The sequence below is a fragment of the Strigops habroptila genome, chromosome 9 (genome assembly GCF_004027225.2).
Source record: "Strigops habroptila isolate Jane chromosome 9, bStrHab1.2.pri, whole genome shotgun sequence".
In the NCBI taxonomy this organism is placed as follows: Eukaryota; Metazoa; Chordata; class Aves; order Psittaciformes; family Psittacidae; genus Strigops; species Strigops habroptila.
Window position 1 is genome coordinate 421,102 of NC_044285.2, and position 15,160 is coordinate 436,261.

The window sequence follows — 15,160 nt, forward strand, 5'->3', positions numbered from 1 at the left end:
CACACGGACATGGAGTGCAGGGGCTGCCCGGGGGCCCCATGCTCTCCTGGCTGAGCTGCCTGCGTGGTCCAGAGATGGGGCTGGGGCGTGGGGCTGGCTCCTGGCTCCATCACCCATCCCAAGGCTGCGCTTTGGCACCCATGGGTGCTGGGTTCTGCTGCGCTCAGCCGGGCTTTGCTTGCTGGAAAGTATCCCCTGACAGCAGCACCCCCCCTGGCAACAGGGCAGAGGGGATGGAGCTGGCCCCGGCCCAGCAGGTAGCCCTGCAGTAGGCAAATGTTTGCTCTCACCTTGCCAAGCACCAGCTGAGCCTGATCCTGGCCCTGTGCCCAGGCAGTGCTGGGTCATTGCACCCCATGGACCCACCTGTGCCCTCAGACCCCGCAGGCTGCCTGCAAGGACTGGGACATCCCTGATCCACTGCTGCCGGTAGGGCTGGGGCAGGGGGTGCTGAGCTGAGGAGGCTGAGCAGGGGTCACCCTGCAAGCAGGGGCTGTTCCCGGTGTGTCTGGGTGCTGTGGGTGCTGCGGGGAGGGGGCGCGGCCGGGCTTGATTGCTGCTGGGTGATGGCTTGTCCCTTCTGCCATTCCCCTGGGATGAGCATGGCCAAGGCTGGTGTGAGGATGGGGACCCCCAGCGGCATCCTGGGGGGCTCTGGGGTGTAGCGGACAAGTTGGGGAGGGGTAGTCTCCAGCAGTGGGGCACTGCAGCCCCAGGCTGCGTGCGGCTGGAAGGGTGTCCCGGGATAACGCTTCCTGGATGGGGTGGGGGGTCCCGCTCTGCCCAGGGCCGGAGGCACCTTCCCCCCCGCAGAGACCCCACGCTGGGGCAGTGCGGTGCCTGCGGTGCTCTGTGGAGGGGGTTTGCTGTGCGGGGAGCCCGGGTGTGCTGGGGCAGGGTGCGGGGTGCATGGGGGGTGCAGGCAGCCTGGGGAGGGGGCTCAGGGGGCACAGGTGATGTTGGTGTTAATGGGAGCAGCAGTGGCTGGGCCGTGGGGCCAGCCGGGATCCCATGGGCAGCGGTACCCGGGGACACCGCAGCATCCCGGGGCTCTGCCCGGGACTGGACACAGTTCCCTGAGGACACAGCTCAGGCTCTTCCCAGTTTTGCCCCTTGGCCCAGAGCTGCGGCTCCCAACAGGATCTGCCCACTCTTCCCTATGGAGAGATTGGATCTTGGGAAGAAGAGTTTCTATTCCCAGGGTGAGGCTTGGTGCCTCCCCTCCCCTCCCTGCCCTGCCTGGGGGCTTCACGCCATGGCTTTCTCCTGTGCCCCGTCTGCCACTGCCCAGCTCTGGGGACACCCCGCATGGCCTGGGGGGGCTTTGGCTGCTCCTGCTACCTGGGCAGAGCTGCCGTGGGGAAGTGTGTGCCCCCATTCCGCGCACCAGCACCGCCAGCCCGGGCCCCAGCCGTGCCCCCGCCGGGGCTCTGGGCCGTGGGACCCCCGCGTCTCTCCGGGGCTGTGGCTGGTGGGGGGATGCTGAGCGCAGCCAGTGCCACGTGTGGGCTGCGGGTGCTCGTGGCTGGTGGCAGTGGCACATGTGCGCCTCGGGCTGGAGTTTGACCCCCGGCACAAGCCGGGCGCTGCGGCCCTGAGCTTTGAGAGGGCTGCGAGCAGGGCGAGCGCCACGGGCACCCCTGGACCCTGCGGTGGTGCGCTGAGCCCCGGCCACGCTGTGACCACCCTCCCTGTCCCTCCTCTTGCAGGGCCAGGCGGGTGCTCGGGAGGGTCCCTGGGAGCCCCGGCCCGTGCCTGCTCCCACGCTGCCCATCCCCGATGGTGCAATCCCGAGGTGCCGGGTTCCCCCCCCCGCCGCAGCAGCGCGGGCTGTTAGTGCTCCTGTGAGCCCGGGACGTGGAGAGCTCATCCCTGGGGCTGCCACCACCCCCAGCCTCATGGTCGTTTAATACTTCACTCATTAACTTGGACTGATAAACCCGGTGGGAGCAAGAGGCTAAAAGCCGTGCCAGGCGGGCAGCACCTCCCTCGACAGCCGCTCCACAGCCCCACCATGGCGGCCGGCTTCTTCATCAGCAAAAGCGTGGCCATCGTGGCCGTGGTGCTGGGCCTGGGCGCCGTGGCCACCATCATCGCGCTCTCAGTGGTGTATGCCCAGGAGAAGAACAAGGTGACGGATCTTGGCACCACTGATGCCAGCACCGCCAGCACCGCCAGCACCACCAGCACCACCAGCACCACCAGCACCACCAGCACCACTGCCACCACTGTCCCCACCACCGTCCCCACCACCACTGGCGTCCTCAATGCCTGGGACAAGAGGAGGCTGCCAACCACGCTGATGCCGGAGTTCTACGAGGTGACCCTGCAGCCCTTCCTGACACCCGATGCCAACAACATGTACATCTTCAAGGGCAACAGCAGCGTGGTCTTCGTCTGCGTGGAAGCCACCGACCTCATCCTCATCCACAGCAAAGATCTGAACTACACCCTGCAGGGCAACTTCCACGCCTCGCTGGAGGCGGTGGATGGCTCCAGTGTGCCCTCCATCTCCAGTACCTGGCTGCAGCCCACCACACAGTACCTGGTGGTGCAGCTGGACAGCCCGCTGCAGCAGGGCCAGCGCTACCGGCTCTTCAGCATCTTCACCGGGGAGCTGGCCGACGACCTGGCCGGCTTCTACCGCAGCGAATACGTGGATGAGTCGGGCACCAAGTAGGTGGAGGGCAGGGTAGTGGGGGTGCTGGGTGGCACAGGCTGGGTTTGGGCACTGGGATGGATCTGTGGCCCCCCACATCCACATGTCACTGCAGGGACGGGACCAGGAGCAGCTGGGCATGGGGCAAGTGGAGGGAGCCAGGCGCTGACGGGGGTGTCTTGCAGCAGGGTGGTGGCCACCACACAGATGGAGCCGACTGACGCCCGCAAAGCTTTCCCCTGCTTCGACGAGCCGGCCATGAAAGCCAGCTTCTCGGTGACAGTGATCCACCCCTCCGACCATGAGGCCATCTCCAACATGCCCGTTGACAGTGAGTGGGGTGGGGGGAGCCCTGGCGGGGGGGTCTGGGGGCTCAGCAGGGCTGTGAGGTGACCCCCCCCTGCTCCCCACAGGCACCCGGCAGGAGCAGATTGATGGGAATGCCTGGAACATCACCAAGTTCCAGACCACCCCCAGAATGTCCACCTACCTCCTGGCCTTCATTGTCAGCCAGTTCAGCCACGTGTGCAACACCTCGGAGAATGTGCTGGTAGGATGGGGCTGGCACAGACCGACCCCCTGCCCACCCGGGGCTCTGAGCCTGAGCCCAAGCCCAAGCCCCACGTCTCACCCCTCCAGATCTGCATCTGGGGCCGCCCCACGGCCATCACCGAGGGCCAGGGCGAGTATGCGCTGCAGGTTACTGGCCCCATCCTCAACTTCTTCGAGAGGCACTACAACACTGCCTACCCACTGCCCAAGTCCGGTGCGTGCCATGGCACTGGGGGTTGGTGGTACCGGGGTTGGTGGTACCCAGGTTGGTGGTACCAGCATTGGAGGTACCCGGGTTGGTGGCACCGATGCACCAACAGGACCCTTCTGCCCCCAGACCAGGTCGGCCTCCCCGACTTCAGCGCGGGCGCAATGGAGAACTGGGGGCTGGTGACGTACCGGGAGAACTCGCTGCTCTTTGATGATGCCTACTCCTCTATCGGCAACAAGGAGCGGGTGGTGACTGTCATTGCCCACGAGCTGGCGCACCAGGTACCTGCCGTGCCCCTGCTGCCCCCTCACTGTCCCCACACTGTCCACGTGGTGTGACAAGTGCTGTGCCCCCCCCTGCAGTGGTTCGGGAACCTGGTGACACTGCGGTGGTGGAATGACCTGTGGCTGAACGAGGGTTTCGCCTCCTACGTGGAGTATCTGGGTGCTGACTCAGCAGAACCCTCCTGGAATATCGTGAGTGCTGGGGCACTGGGCAGGGTACGGGCTGGGGGGTGTGGGCAGGGGATGCAGGCAGGGGTGTGGACAGGGGGGTGCGGGCAGGGTGCAGGCAGGGGTGTGGACAGGGGGGTGCTGGCAGGGTGCAGGCAGGGCTGAGGCAGGTGCTGTTTCTCACCCCCACAGAAAGACCTGATGGTGCTGGACGAGATGTATGCTGTGATGGCGACAGATTCCCTGACCACGTCGCACCCGCTGTCCTTCCTCGAGGATGAGATCAGCACCCCCGAGGAGATCAGCGAGATCTTCGACTCCATTGCCTACAGCAAGGTGGGCACACAGTGCACAGGGGTCTCCGGGGCACGGGGGCTGCGGGTGTCCCGTGCACCGGGTCTCTGAGCTGCCATGCCCGCAGGGAGCGTCGGTGCTGCGGATGCTCTCGGACTTCCTCACTGAGGACGTGTTCAAGGAGGGGCTGCAGGTGAGGCTCTGCCAGAGCTGGGGAGGGTCCCATAGCAGGGGCCTGCCCGAGTGCTCTGTGGGTGTCCCGCAACCCAGGCCTGCCACTGCCCATGCTTCTGCTCTCCCGCAGTCCTACCTCCACACCTTCGCCTATGGGAACACTGTCTACACGGACCTCTGGGCCCATCTGGAAGAGGTAGGAGGGGGCTGGCTGCTCCCGGCTACTCCCCGCGGCCCAGCCCCATCCCTGATGCTGCCCCAGCTCAGGGGTGCCCCACGATGGGGTCCTGGCCATGGGGTACAGCACCCGACCTGCACCCCATCACTGGTGACCCGTGGCATTGCCCTGCCGCAGGCTGTCGAGAGGAACAACCTCAGGCTGCCCAGCAACATCAGTGACATCATGGACCGCTGGACGCTGCAGATGGGCTTCCCCCTGGTGACCGTCAACACCCTGGATGGCTCTGTCACGCAGAACCACTTCCTGCTGGACCGCGACTCTGTGGTGGAGAGACCCTCTGTCTTCAAGTGAGCGGGCTGGGCTGGGGCCGGGGGTGCTGGGGAGGCTGGGGGCGAGGGACGGTCCCACCGCCTGCCTGTCCCATCGCAGCTACACCTGGATCGTGCCCATCACCTGGATGACACAGGACACCATGGGGGACAGGCAGTGGCTGACCAGTGTCTCAGGTACAGCGCGTCCTGCCCGGCGGGGAGCGGAGGTCCCACTGCTCTGGGGGAGGTCAGTCCCGTGGGGGGGTACCAGTGTGGGGGGGTCTGAGCCTTCTCTCCACCTCCCAGAAACCAAACCCGAGTTCAAGGTGAGCAGCTCCGACTGGCTCCTGCTGAACTTGAATGTCAGTGGGTACTTCCGCGTCAACTACAATCAGGAGAACTGGGACCGGCTCCTCGACCAGCTTTCCAACGACCACGAGGTACGTGTGGCGGCCGGGGCCAGGGAGCGGCCCCCACCCCATGCGCCCCGCTCAGCACTGATGCTGACTCTGACCTCTCTCCCAGGCCATTCCCACAATCAACCGTGCCCAGATCATCGATGATGCCTTTAACCTGGCCAGGTGAGCCGTGCTGGCTGCCGTGAAACCAGTGGTGCCAGGGGGGCGCTGGGTGGGTGCTGATGCTGCCCTTGCCCCTCGCAGGGCGTACTATGTTGATGTGACTTTGGCCTTGAACACCACCCGGTTCCTGAGCCGCGAGACCCAGTACATGCCCTGGCAGGCGGCACTTGACAACCTCGCCTACTTCAAGCTGATGTTCGACCGCAGTGAGGTCTTCGGGGTGATGACGGTGAGCAGAGCCCTGTGCCGGGCCTGGGTCTGCCCCAGAATGGGGGGGCTGGTGCTGACCATCCTCCTGCCCCCCCAGAAATACATACAGCAGCAGGTGACGCCCCTCTTCAACCACTACAAGACCATCACCAGTGACTGGACCACCATCCCCAGTGGCCTGATGGACCAGTGAGTGCCACAGCCCTGGGGCTGGGCTGCACCCTAGGGTCTCCCCGACCATACCGGGATGGTCACCAGGGCAGGGCATGGTCCTGGTTGTTCCCTGGCTGCCGTGTGCTGGTCCCCAGCCCTGCACGGTCCCTCTTTCCCCAGGTACAACGAGATCAATGCCATCAGCACAGCCTGCTCCTACGGCATCACCGAGTGCCAGGACCTGGCCAGCGAATACTTCCGACAGTGGCAGCAGGACGTCTCCACGAACCCGTGAGCACGCTGTGCCCGGTGCTGTGGCTGCGCTGGGCACGGGGCTCCTGGCTGACAGCTCTTCTGCCCTGCAGGATCCCCCCGAACCTGCGCTCCTCCATCTACTGCAACATCGTGGCCACGGGTGGGGAGGCAGCCTGGGACTTCATCTGGGAGAGGTTTGAAGAGGCGCCGGTGGTGTCCGAGGCTGACAAGCTCCGCACGGCCCTCACCTGCAGCCCCCTTCCCTGGATCCTCAACCGGTGAGTTTGGGGTCCTGGTGGGCGCCGCAGCTCTGCCCCTGCAGCCCCTCACCCGGCAGTGTGTTCCCCCCAGGTACCTGCAGTACACCCTCGACTCCAGCAAGATCCGGAAGCAGGACGCTACCTCCACCATCAACAGCATCGCCAGCAACGTGGTGGGGCAGCCCCTGGCCTGGGACTTCCTCCGTGCCAACTGGAGGAAGATCTTCACCCAGTGAGCGCTGCGGGGGGGGGGGGGGGAGGGCAGGCAGCACCCCCTGTCTGCCTGTGACCCTCGGGGGTGGCACTGTCCCGTCCTCAGTCCCGCTCCACCCAGAGCCCCCAGCTCAGCTGCTGCTCTGCTCTCCAGGTACGGAAGTGGCTTCTTCTCCTTCTCCCAGCTGATTTCTTCGGTGACCCAGCGGTTTTCCACGGAGTTTGAGCTGCAGCAGGTGAGGCTGGACCCTGGCAGGGTCCGTGGGACCGGGAACCATGGACCCCAGCCCCGGCTCTGCACTGCCTGCACCATCCATCCTGCCCTTGTCAAAGGGCTCCTGTCCCTGCCCCCCGGGTCCCCGGGCTCTGGCCAGCTTCTGTCCCTGTCCAGGGGGGCAGCGGGGGCTGCCGGGTGCCCTACGACTGCTCCAGTTCCTCTTCTCCCACCAGCTGGAGCAGTTCAAGGCAGACAACGAGGACATTGGCTTCGGGTCAGGGACGCGGGCGCTGGAGCAGGCACTGGAGAGGACCCGCACCAACATCAACTGGGTCAATGAGAACCAGCAGAAGGTGCTGGCCTGGTTCCAGGCTGAGACTGCCTCCAGATAACCAGCTCACCAGATAACCAGCTCACCTGCCCCACAGCCTCGCCCCTCCCCATCTCTATTCATTCCATCCCCTCCAGCCCCCATCCTGAAACACTCCACCCTGAGGACACCCAAGGATCACTGCTCCTTAGGGGCAGGGCCTGATGCCTGTATGATGGGCAGCAGAGGGGGCAATGGGGGGCTTTGGGCCAGGTGGTCCCTGCAGCTGTTGCTGCCCAGTGCGGCGCAAGGCTCTGCGGGCTCAGATAGGGCCTGAGGTGTAAATAAAGAGTTCACACCATCACCCTGCCCTGGGTGCTGCCGGCGGGGGCAGGAAGTGCCTGGGACCATGGGGTGGGGGCTGTTAGGAGCCTGGTGCTAAGTGGCTCTGGGGGCTTTGGTGACGCCAGGCCCCGGCCCCTCTGTCTGACGGCTGCGTGTGAGCTCTCCTGCTGGGCCCCTGCCCTGCTTGGGCGCTGCCATAAGCACCCCCTACATGGTGTGACCCCCCCGGCAGCCACTGCGGGACAGGGCTGGAGGCATCGGCGTGGGCATGATGGGCAGGAGGGTGCTGCAGCCGGACCCCGTGGGAGACCTGGGTCCGCAAGGGAGGGAGCTGGATTGTCCCAACAGCCCCAGTCCCAAACCCTTGCAGGGACGGGGCAGAAGCTGCCCTTCCTGGGACCGGGGGGGCTGGAGGAGCCCCCCGGGTGGTGGGTGCCTCCACCACCCTTAGGGACAGCTCTGGGCTGGGGGTGCCTCTGGCTCGGAGGCAGTGCCTGGCTCTGTGTGTGTATGGGGGGTACCACCCTGTGGAGTGCCTCCGGTCCCCCAACCCCACTGGAGCTGGGGTGCAGTGATCTGGGTCCTGCAGTAAGGACCTGGGTTGCAGCAGTGCACAGCAGTTTTATTGAGGAGCCTGGCCCCAGTGTCCATCCGGTGCGGCCACATCCCTGTCCCCGTACAGCCTCTGTGGCTGGGGGTGAGGGATCAGCTCCAGCCCCCCCAGTGCCGCGCTGGGGGGCAGCCGGGCAGGACCGCGGCTGTGTGGGGCGCTGGGGCGAGGATTCTGTCCAGAGCCGGTGGGATGCGGAGCTGTGCGGGAAGAGCTGTGTGAGGTGAGTGACTGCAGGATGGCACCATGCCGATGCCCAGCACCCCGAGTCCCTGCCCAGCACTCTGTGTCCCCCACCTCTTGCCCCACATCCTGTGCCCCATGCCCATGCCCCACACTCCACACTCCCTGGCTCAGCACACATCATGCTGTGCCCCAAGCCCATGCAGACACCCTGGCCATGCCGTGGGGGGGATTTGTGGGTGAAGCCCTTCCAGCATCCATGAGGAGCATCCACCCCCCTACCCACCCATCCTTGGGCTTTCTCCCAGCCCCGGGGGTGTAGGAGCAGGGAATGGGGATGGGGCTGTGGGTACCTGAAGGTGCGCAGGCATCTGGGAGCCAGGCGCGGGAGTCGCAGGGGAGCCTGTGTCCGTCAGTCCTACCGCGGGAGGCTGAGGTGGGGTTGCAGGTTCCAAGCAGCAGGAGGAAGCTGTCCCGGTGCCCGTGGCCGCGGTGTGTCTCTGGGGGGGCTGCAGGGGCGTCACTGCTCCGAGGCTACACAGCGGGGACGACCAGGACCCTGAGATGGAGCCGGGGCTCCCGTGCAGCTCCGGGGGCACCCCCGTCACAGGGATGTAGGGGGGCGACCCCCAGGTCCCCGTCCCCATGGCGGCAGCCCCGAGCACCTCGGGGGGGGTCCCGGCCATGGGAGCTGACCCCCAGCCCGCAGCGCCGGGGGGCGAAGCATCGCGCGGGGCCGGCGCGGGCGGGCGCGGGCGGGGGTCCGGGCTCCGGCAGCACCCCAGGCCCTGGGGGCAGAGCGGGCAGTGCCGAGGGGCCGCCCCCCGCCGCCGGGCCAGCGCCTCCTCGCTGAGCCCCAGCAGCGCCGAGAGGTGCGCGATGTAGCGGGCGGCCAGGCGCAGGGTCTCGATCTTGGTGAGGCTCTGCCCGGCGGGCGCCAGCGCGGGCGGCAGGTAGTGCCGCAGCCGCAGCAGGGCCTGCGCCAGCCGCCGCATCCGCAGCTTCTCCCGCTCGCTGGCGCTCTGCCGCGGGCCCCCCTTCCCGCACCGCCACGGCTCGGCCCCGGGCCCCGGCCGCCGGCCCCGCGGGGGGCAGCGGGACGTGCCGTGGGGCGCTGCGGGAGTTGCGGGGGTGGCATCATCGGGGCCCCGCAGCGGGGCACCGTGTGCTGGGAGCTGGAAGCCGCGGGGCAGGAGTGGGACTGGGGGTCTGGCCATGGCTGGGGTCTGCTCCGCTGCCCGGGGCTGGGGGTGCCCCGGCTTTATGCGACGTGACGTCTTTGTGGCCGCCCGGAGGTGTCAAAACCTACAGAGCCGGGCTGGGGCCGGCCGGGAGCCTGGGAATGCCGGACCCATTTGCAGAGGTGTCAGTTCTGACTCCTCCGACCCTTAATTGGCGCTGCCCGGCGCTGGGAAGTGTGCAGGAACCAATTCACACGGCCGTGAGAGATGCTAACGCGTCCACCAGCCCTGCCAGGCCCGCACCACGCTGCACAGCAGCTCAATCCCAGGGACTTGACCTTCCAGTGCCGGCACCCTGACACCCAACAGTGTCCCCACACCTCCCCAGGGCCGGGGGTCCTGGCTGTGCCCAGAGCTCAAACCAACTGCCCTGAGAGGCAGGGATGTACTGGTGTGCCAGTGGTGGGACCAGAATAGAATCACGGAATCACAGACTGGTTTGGGTTGAAGGGACCTTAAAGCTCACCTAGTTCCAATCCCCTGCCACGGGCAGGGACACCTTCCACTAGAGCAGGTTGCTCCAAGCTCCATCCAGCCTTGCCTTGAACACTGCCAGGGATGGGGCAGCCACAGCTTCTCTGGGCACCCTGTGCCAGCGCCTCAGCACCCTCACAGGGAAGAGCTTCTGCCTCAGAGCTCATCTCAATCTCCCCTCTGGCAGGTTAAAGCCATTCCACCTTGTCCTGTCCCTACAGGCCCTTGTCCAAAGCCCCTCTCCAGGTTTCTTGTAGCTCCTTTAGGCACTGGAGCTGCTCTAAGGTCTCCCCAGAGCCTTCTCTTCTCCACTTGAACAGCCCTGATTCTCTCAGCCTGGCTCCAGAGAAGAGCTGCTCCAGCCCTCGCAGCATCTCCATGGCCTCCTCTGGACATGCTCCCTTCCCAGGAGACATCCCTTTGCTGGCTGCACTGATTCGTTTTCCATGACCCACTGTGTGAATCCCAGGCTGGGGACTGGGTCCCCAGTGGGCAGCCCTGTGGGGGATGCTGAGCTTTTTGGGGTGCTTGTTTCCTGGGATGCTTTTATATTTCTCACACCTGGGCCGGGCACCATCCCTGACAGCGGTCCCCATCCCGGCCTGGGGTACATGAGTGCACAGCCAGGGCTGGGAGCTGTGCAGACAGAGGTGCTGGAGCAGGGATGGTGGGTCCAAGGAGGACATTAAGGTGTCCTGGGGAAGGTCCCTGGTGGGACCCCTTAGTGGGAGATTGGCTGCTCCTGGGGCACAGGAGGGCTTTGGCCAGCAGCACCATCAGGAGCCCTGGGGCCAAGCTCCATCCCTGTGCCCTCACCACCTCCACCCTATGGCCCTGTGTCTGTGCTCTGTCAAAACGTGCCCGAGGGACATGGGGGGACGCATCGCCCCCAAAGGGTGGGGGGCTGCGGGCTGTCCCTCGCGGGGCTCTGACCCCACATCAGCGCTGCCATGGCCCAGCCATGCTCCAGCACTTGTCTAAACAGAGGTAGGTGGGAAGCAGCCACAGCAGGGCCGCAGAATTCATTATCCGGGAGCTCATCAGCTAATGAGACCCAGGAGGGGGCCTGGGAACGGGAGGGAGCGGGGCTGTGGCAGCACCGAGGGGCACAGGGGAAGGGGCCGTGCCTTGGGCTGTGCTGTTGGGTGCTGAGCACCCCGCAGAGCACTCTGGACCCCCACTGCATTCCCCAGGGATGGAGATGGGCTCTAGGACAGCATCAGATGTGTGCACCCAGAGACGTGCTGTGGGTCTGGGTGGGCACCGGCACCCTCGGGCCCTGGATGGGGCATGGGCCGTCCTCCAGCAGCGCCGGGCCGGGTGCCATGGCACACGTGATGGAAGGAGGGGACCACAGCAGGTCAGTGTCCCGTCCCCACAGCCCCTGCCCTGCTGGACCCCCGGAGCCCTGGACAGCTGCACAGCGATGCTGAGGGCCGGGGCTGCCCGAGGCTGAGCCGTGTGCCCCGTTCCAGTGTGCAGGAGTGCGCAGGCAGCAGTGAGCGATAAGCAGAACTTATCTTGTCACCTCCATGTCACGGCATTGCCAGGGAAAACTGAACAAGCTTCATGTGACTGCTGGGAAACACGAGCCCGTGAGCACGGAGGCGCTGATCACCCGCTGTGTCATCAGCACTTCCTTGCGAGGGGCTGCCCTGTCACCCTGCTGCTGGCTCCATGCCCGTACCCAGATCTGTGCCCCATATCCTGCTCCATGCCCAGCTCCGTGCCCCACTGCTGGCTCCATGCCCCATGCGTGGTTCTTGGCCCCATGCCCGGCTCCATGCCCCATTCCCTGCTCTGTGGTTGATGTTACACAGGGGCTCTGCACCTCCGGTTTTGGGGGGTCCCGAACCCACCGCCGTACCCCGGGGCTGTGCTGGTGGGTTCCCATGCTGGGGTTCCCGTGCTGAGGTGCCCGTGCCGATGCCGCCCCCCGCCCGCTCCCTGATGGATTTTCCTTCCCGCGCGGGGCCGGTTTCCCTGGAAACGTTCGCACCAGCCGGCACCGACACCTGCGGGGCCTGGGAACGCGGCTGGGGGGCTCCTCACACACACGCCCCTCCCTGGGGTCACCGCGCCCGGGGCCGCCCCTCGCAGCGCTACCGGCACCGGCACCGGGTTGCGGCCGCGCTCTTGAGGGGTGACTACGAAGTTCTGCTAGTGGGGACCGGGAGGCGCCGTGCCCGGGTCGGTGTCCCCCGGAGCCACGCTGGGCACTGGAGATGCCCGTCTGGGGCCAAGCTGTGTGGTGGTGGATGTGGACCCCCGGAGCTGGCACTTCTGCAGCTCACACCCCAGTGCAGACCCCAGTGCAGACCCTACAGGACAACCCACTGCAGCCTCCCCTGCTCACCCCATCGCACAGGGCCCAAGCCCATCCTCAGGACAAGAAGCAGGGTGATGGCTGAAGGCGGGGGGTGGGCAGCCGGAGGCAGCCCCACAGCGCTGGGGTGAGATTTGTCACCCCCGTGTTCAGAGCCCTCGGCCCCCCCCCGGCCTTTGAAGTGCTGCTGGTGGCGGCCACGAAGGTGCCACTTCACACCTCGGACCTGCATAAAGCCGGGCCGGCCGGGGGACGCCGGCACACGGTCCCGCAGCCGCAACCATGGCAGCCCCCGGCCTCCCGCTGCCCCCCACCGCCCTGCTGCAGCAATGGGGCTGCCGCGGTCCCCGGGACCCCGAGGGCTACAGCAGCAGCTCGCCCGCACCCTCGCCCGACTCCTGCGGCCCCTCATCGCCCGCCGCTGCCCGGGGACCCCGGCACGGCCCCGCTGCCCCGCGCGGCCCCAGGGGCAGGAAGGGCGCGCGGGGCGCGGGGAGCCCGCGGCAGAGCGCCAGCGAGCGGGAGAAGCTGCGGATGCGGCGGCTGGCGCAGGCCCTGCTGCGGCTGCGGCACTACCTGCCGCCCGCGCTGGCGCCCGCCGGGCAGAGCCTCACCAAGATCGAGACCCTGCGCCTGGCCGCCCGCTACATCGCGCACCTCTCGGCGCTGCTGGGGCTCAGCGAGGAGGCGCTGGCCCGGCGGCGGGGGGCGGCCCCTCGGCACTGCCCGCTCTGCCCCCAGGGCCTGGGGTGCTGCCGGAGCCCGGACCCCCGCCCGCGCCCGCCCGCGCCGGCCCCGCGCGATGCTTCGCCCCCCGGCGCTGCGGGCTGGGGGTCAGCTCCCATGGCCGGGACCCCCCCCGAGGTGCTCGGGGCTGCCGCCATGGGGACGGGGGCCTGGGCGTCATCACCTCCCTGTGGCGCTGCTCCAGGGGCCCCCCCGGAGGTGCTTGGGGTTCCCGACATGGGGATGGGGGCCTGGGGGTCGCCCCCCTACATCCCTTCGATGGGGACCCCCCAGGAGCTGCACGGGGCCGTCGCCTCCAACACGTGCTCGTGGCCATCCCCCCTTCATCGGACAGGGGCCCTCCTGGACCTCCCCGGAGACCCCCTCCTGGACGCGGGTCTGATGCTGCCGGAGTTCGTGGATGCAGGGACTGTCACCCAGGTACGCGGTTGGGGTGAGCCCATGGGCACAGGTCACTCCCTTGTGCGCTTGGAGCTTGGGGTACTGCGGGGACTAGATTTGGGGTGACAACAGCCTTGTCTGCGGTTGGGAAGGGAGTGCTGTCCCCCTTCTCCCTGCAGCGGGTGCATGCAGACCCCTGACCCTCCCCAGTGCCACCTTCCCGTGCGTACACGGGGGTCCTATTAGCTGGTCCCCACTGTGGGTGGGCTCTATCAACGCCCCCAAGCCCTTGTCCTGGCTGGTCCCCCTCTGACCCCTCCTCTGCTCCCCAGGACCTCTCTGCAGACCTGCTGTCCCTCTTGGAAGCTCTGCTCCCGCCGCAGTGCCAGGACTGACCCGGCCAAGCCCCAGCTCCCCGGTGCCACGTGGCCCCGCGACGCACCCCATGAACGGAGCAGCTCGGGCGACCGTGTCCCCCTTGGACAGTGGGGGGTGGTGGGCACGAGCTGTCTCTCATATGGGCCTGGAGCTGTGCTGGACACACTGGGGTGCGGCGACTGTACATAAATAAACCCTTGTGCCCCTCTACGTGTCACCATGTGGCTGTTCCCACAGCAGGAGCCAGGAACAGGATGGGATGCTCCATTCTCGGGTCACTGCATTGGCTCTGGGGTCAGGTTTGGGGACGGCAGAGCATGTCCAAGCCGGTGAACTCCTGCTCTGCAGACGGGCCAGCCATGGGCATCCCACCAGGCTCTGGGTCCAGCATTGCCTGGCTGGGCTGCAGGGGTTGGGGGCTGTGGCTCGGGATGACTGGACCGCATCTGGGAAAGCCATTGTGGAGAGGCCAAGGAGGAATGGGGGTCATCAGCACACCTGGGTGTGGCTCTGGGGCTCGGTATGAGCTGAGCACCACCTGCCCCCTGTGCTGGTGCTGGTGTGAGCCCCACAGTGCGGGTTAAGTGTGGGTGTTGGGATCCAGCAACGGGCTGGGGCGTGGGGCTGACCCCATGGCTGGAGACCCCGCAGACAGAGGGAAGCGCGGGGGGGGCTACAGAGGGGCCCCCTCCACGGCTCCCCACGGGGGCCCCCCATTACCGGGACCGTGTTGGGGCTGGCAGCCGGGTGCGAATGCGCTGGGGCTCTGGGGCGGAGGCCTGCGGGGCTAATGAGCGCCGCTTATCTGTGAAATGACTCGCTAATTACGTTAATTCCCTCTGCCGGGGTGGGGAAAGCCTTTGAGATGCAAAATAGCTCCCGCCGCCCTCCTCCAGGCTGCGGCTCTCCTCAGCCACGGCTCGAGGGACTTGGGGATATGCTCCGGTTGTGGGGCCATCCCTGCTCCGGGAGGCTGACCCGGGGGTTTCATGGAGGAGGCAGCTGCACAAGGTGCTCAGCGGGGGCCTTGCTCCATTAGGATGGGGTCTGGGATGAGCCGGTGCAGCGGGAGCGGGCAGGGAGGGACTCAGACTGCAGGCAGAGCTGTACATGCACATGCATGTTCAGCTTCTGAGAGTGCATCAACAGGACCGTGAACCTGGGTCTGTGTCTGTCTGCGTGTGCGTACATGAGCCCTGTGCACACTCAGGTGTCTGTGTGTGTGTGTACACGAGTTCTGTGCACACTCCGGTGTCTCTGTGCACGGAGGGTGGTGCAGGGTGCAGGATCGAGCTGTTCCCAGCTTGGCTACGTCAAGGAGGAATCTGAGCTACCAGCCAAGGGCACCCACAGCCGCCTGCCCAGTGCAGCCCGGCAGCGGGTGTGGAGGTGCTGCGGGTGCCGGCACCAGCGGAACGTGCCCCACTCATTCACCAGGCACA

General features: G+C 66.8%; 3 protein-coding genes across 3 annotated transcripts; 2 read left to right on the forward strand and 1 right to left on the reverse strand.

Moving 5' to 3' along the window:
* The first annotated feature begins 1,794 nt into the window (after nucleotides 1–1,794).
* Nucleotides 1,795–7,397, forward strand: ANPEP (alanyl aminopeptidase, membrane). The gene is made up of 20 exons (XM_030497869.1): nucleotides 1,795–2,676; nucleotides 2,845–2,990; nucleotides 3,073–3,209; nucleotides 3,299–3,425; nucleotides 3,549–3,703; nucleotides 3,785–3,898; nucleotides 4,067–4,210; nucleotides 4,296–4,361; nucleotides 4,473–4,538; nucleotides 4,698–4,870; nucleotides 4,953–5,029; nucleotides 5,141–5,274; nucleotides 5,360–5,415; nucleotides 5,497–5,644; nucleotides 5,723–5,814; nucleotides 5,959–6,069; nucleotides 6,144–6,311; nucleotides 6,385–6,525; nucleotides 6,661–6,742; nucleotides 6,957–7,397. The coding sequence occupies exons 1-20, from the start codon at nucleotides 2,015–2,017 to the stop codon at nucleotides 7,113–7,115; spliced, it is 2,958 nt and encodes a 985-aa protein (XP_030353729.1). The 5' UTR covers nucleotides 1,795–2,014; the 3' UTR covers nucleotides 7,116–7,397.
* A 582-nt stretch (nucleotides 7,398–7,979) lies between these two features.
* LOC115613022 (mesoderm posterior protein 1-like) lies at nucleotides 7,980–9,388 on the reverse strand. Its single transcript, XM_030498016.1, has 2 exons — nucleotides 8,525–9,388; nucleotides 7,980–8,188 (listed from the first exon to the last, which is right to left on the reverse strand). The coding sequence occupies exons 1-2, from the start codon at nucleotides 9,386–9,388 to the stop codon at nucleotides 8,084–8,086; spliced, it is 969 nt and encodes a 322-aa protein (XP_030353876.1). The 3' UTR covers nucleotides 7,980–8,083.
* Nucleotides 9,389–12,494: 3,106 nt separating this feature from the next.
* LOC115613023 (mesoderm posterior protein 1-like) lies at nucleotides 12,495–13,928 on the forward strand. Its single transcript, XM_030498017.1, has 2 exons — nucleotides 12,495–13,379; nucleotides 13,673–13,928. Exons 1-2 carry the CDS (start codon nucleotides 12,495–12,497, stop codon nucleotides 13,733–13,735), a joined length of 948 nt encoding a protein of 315 aa, XP_030353877.1. The 3' UTR covers nucleotides 13,736–13,928.
* The last annotated feature ends 1,232 nt before the right edge of the window (nucleotides 13,929–15,160 follow it).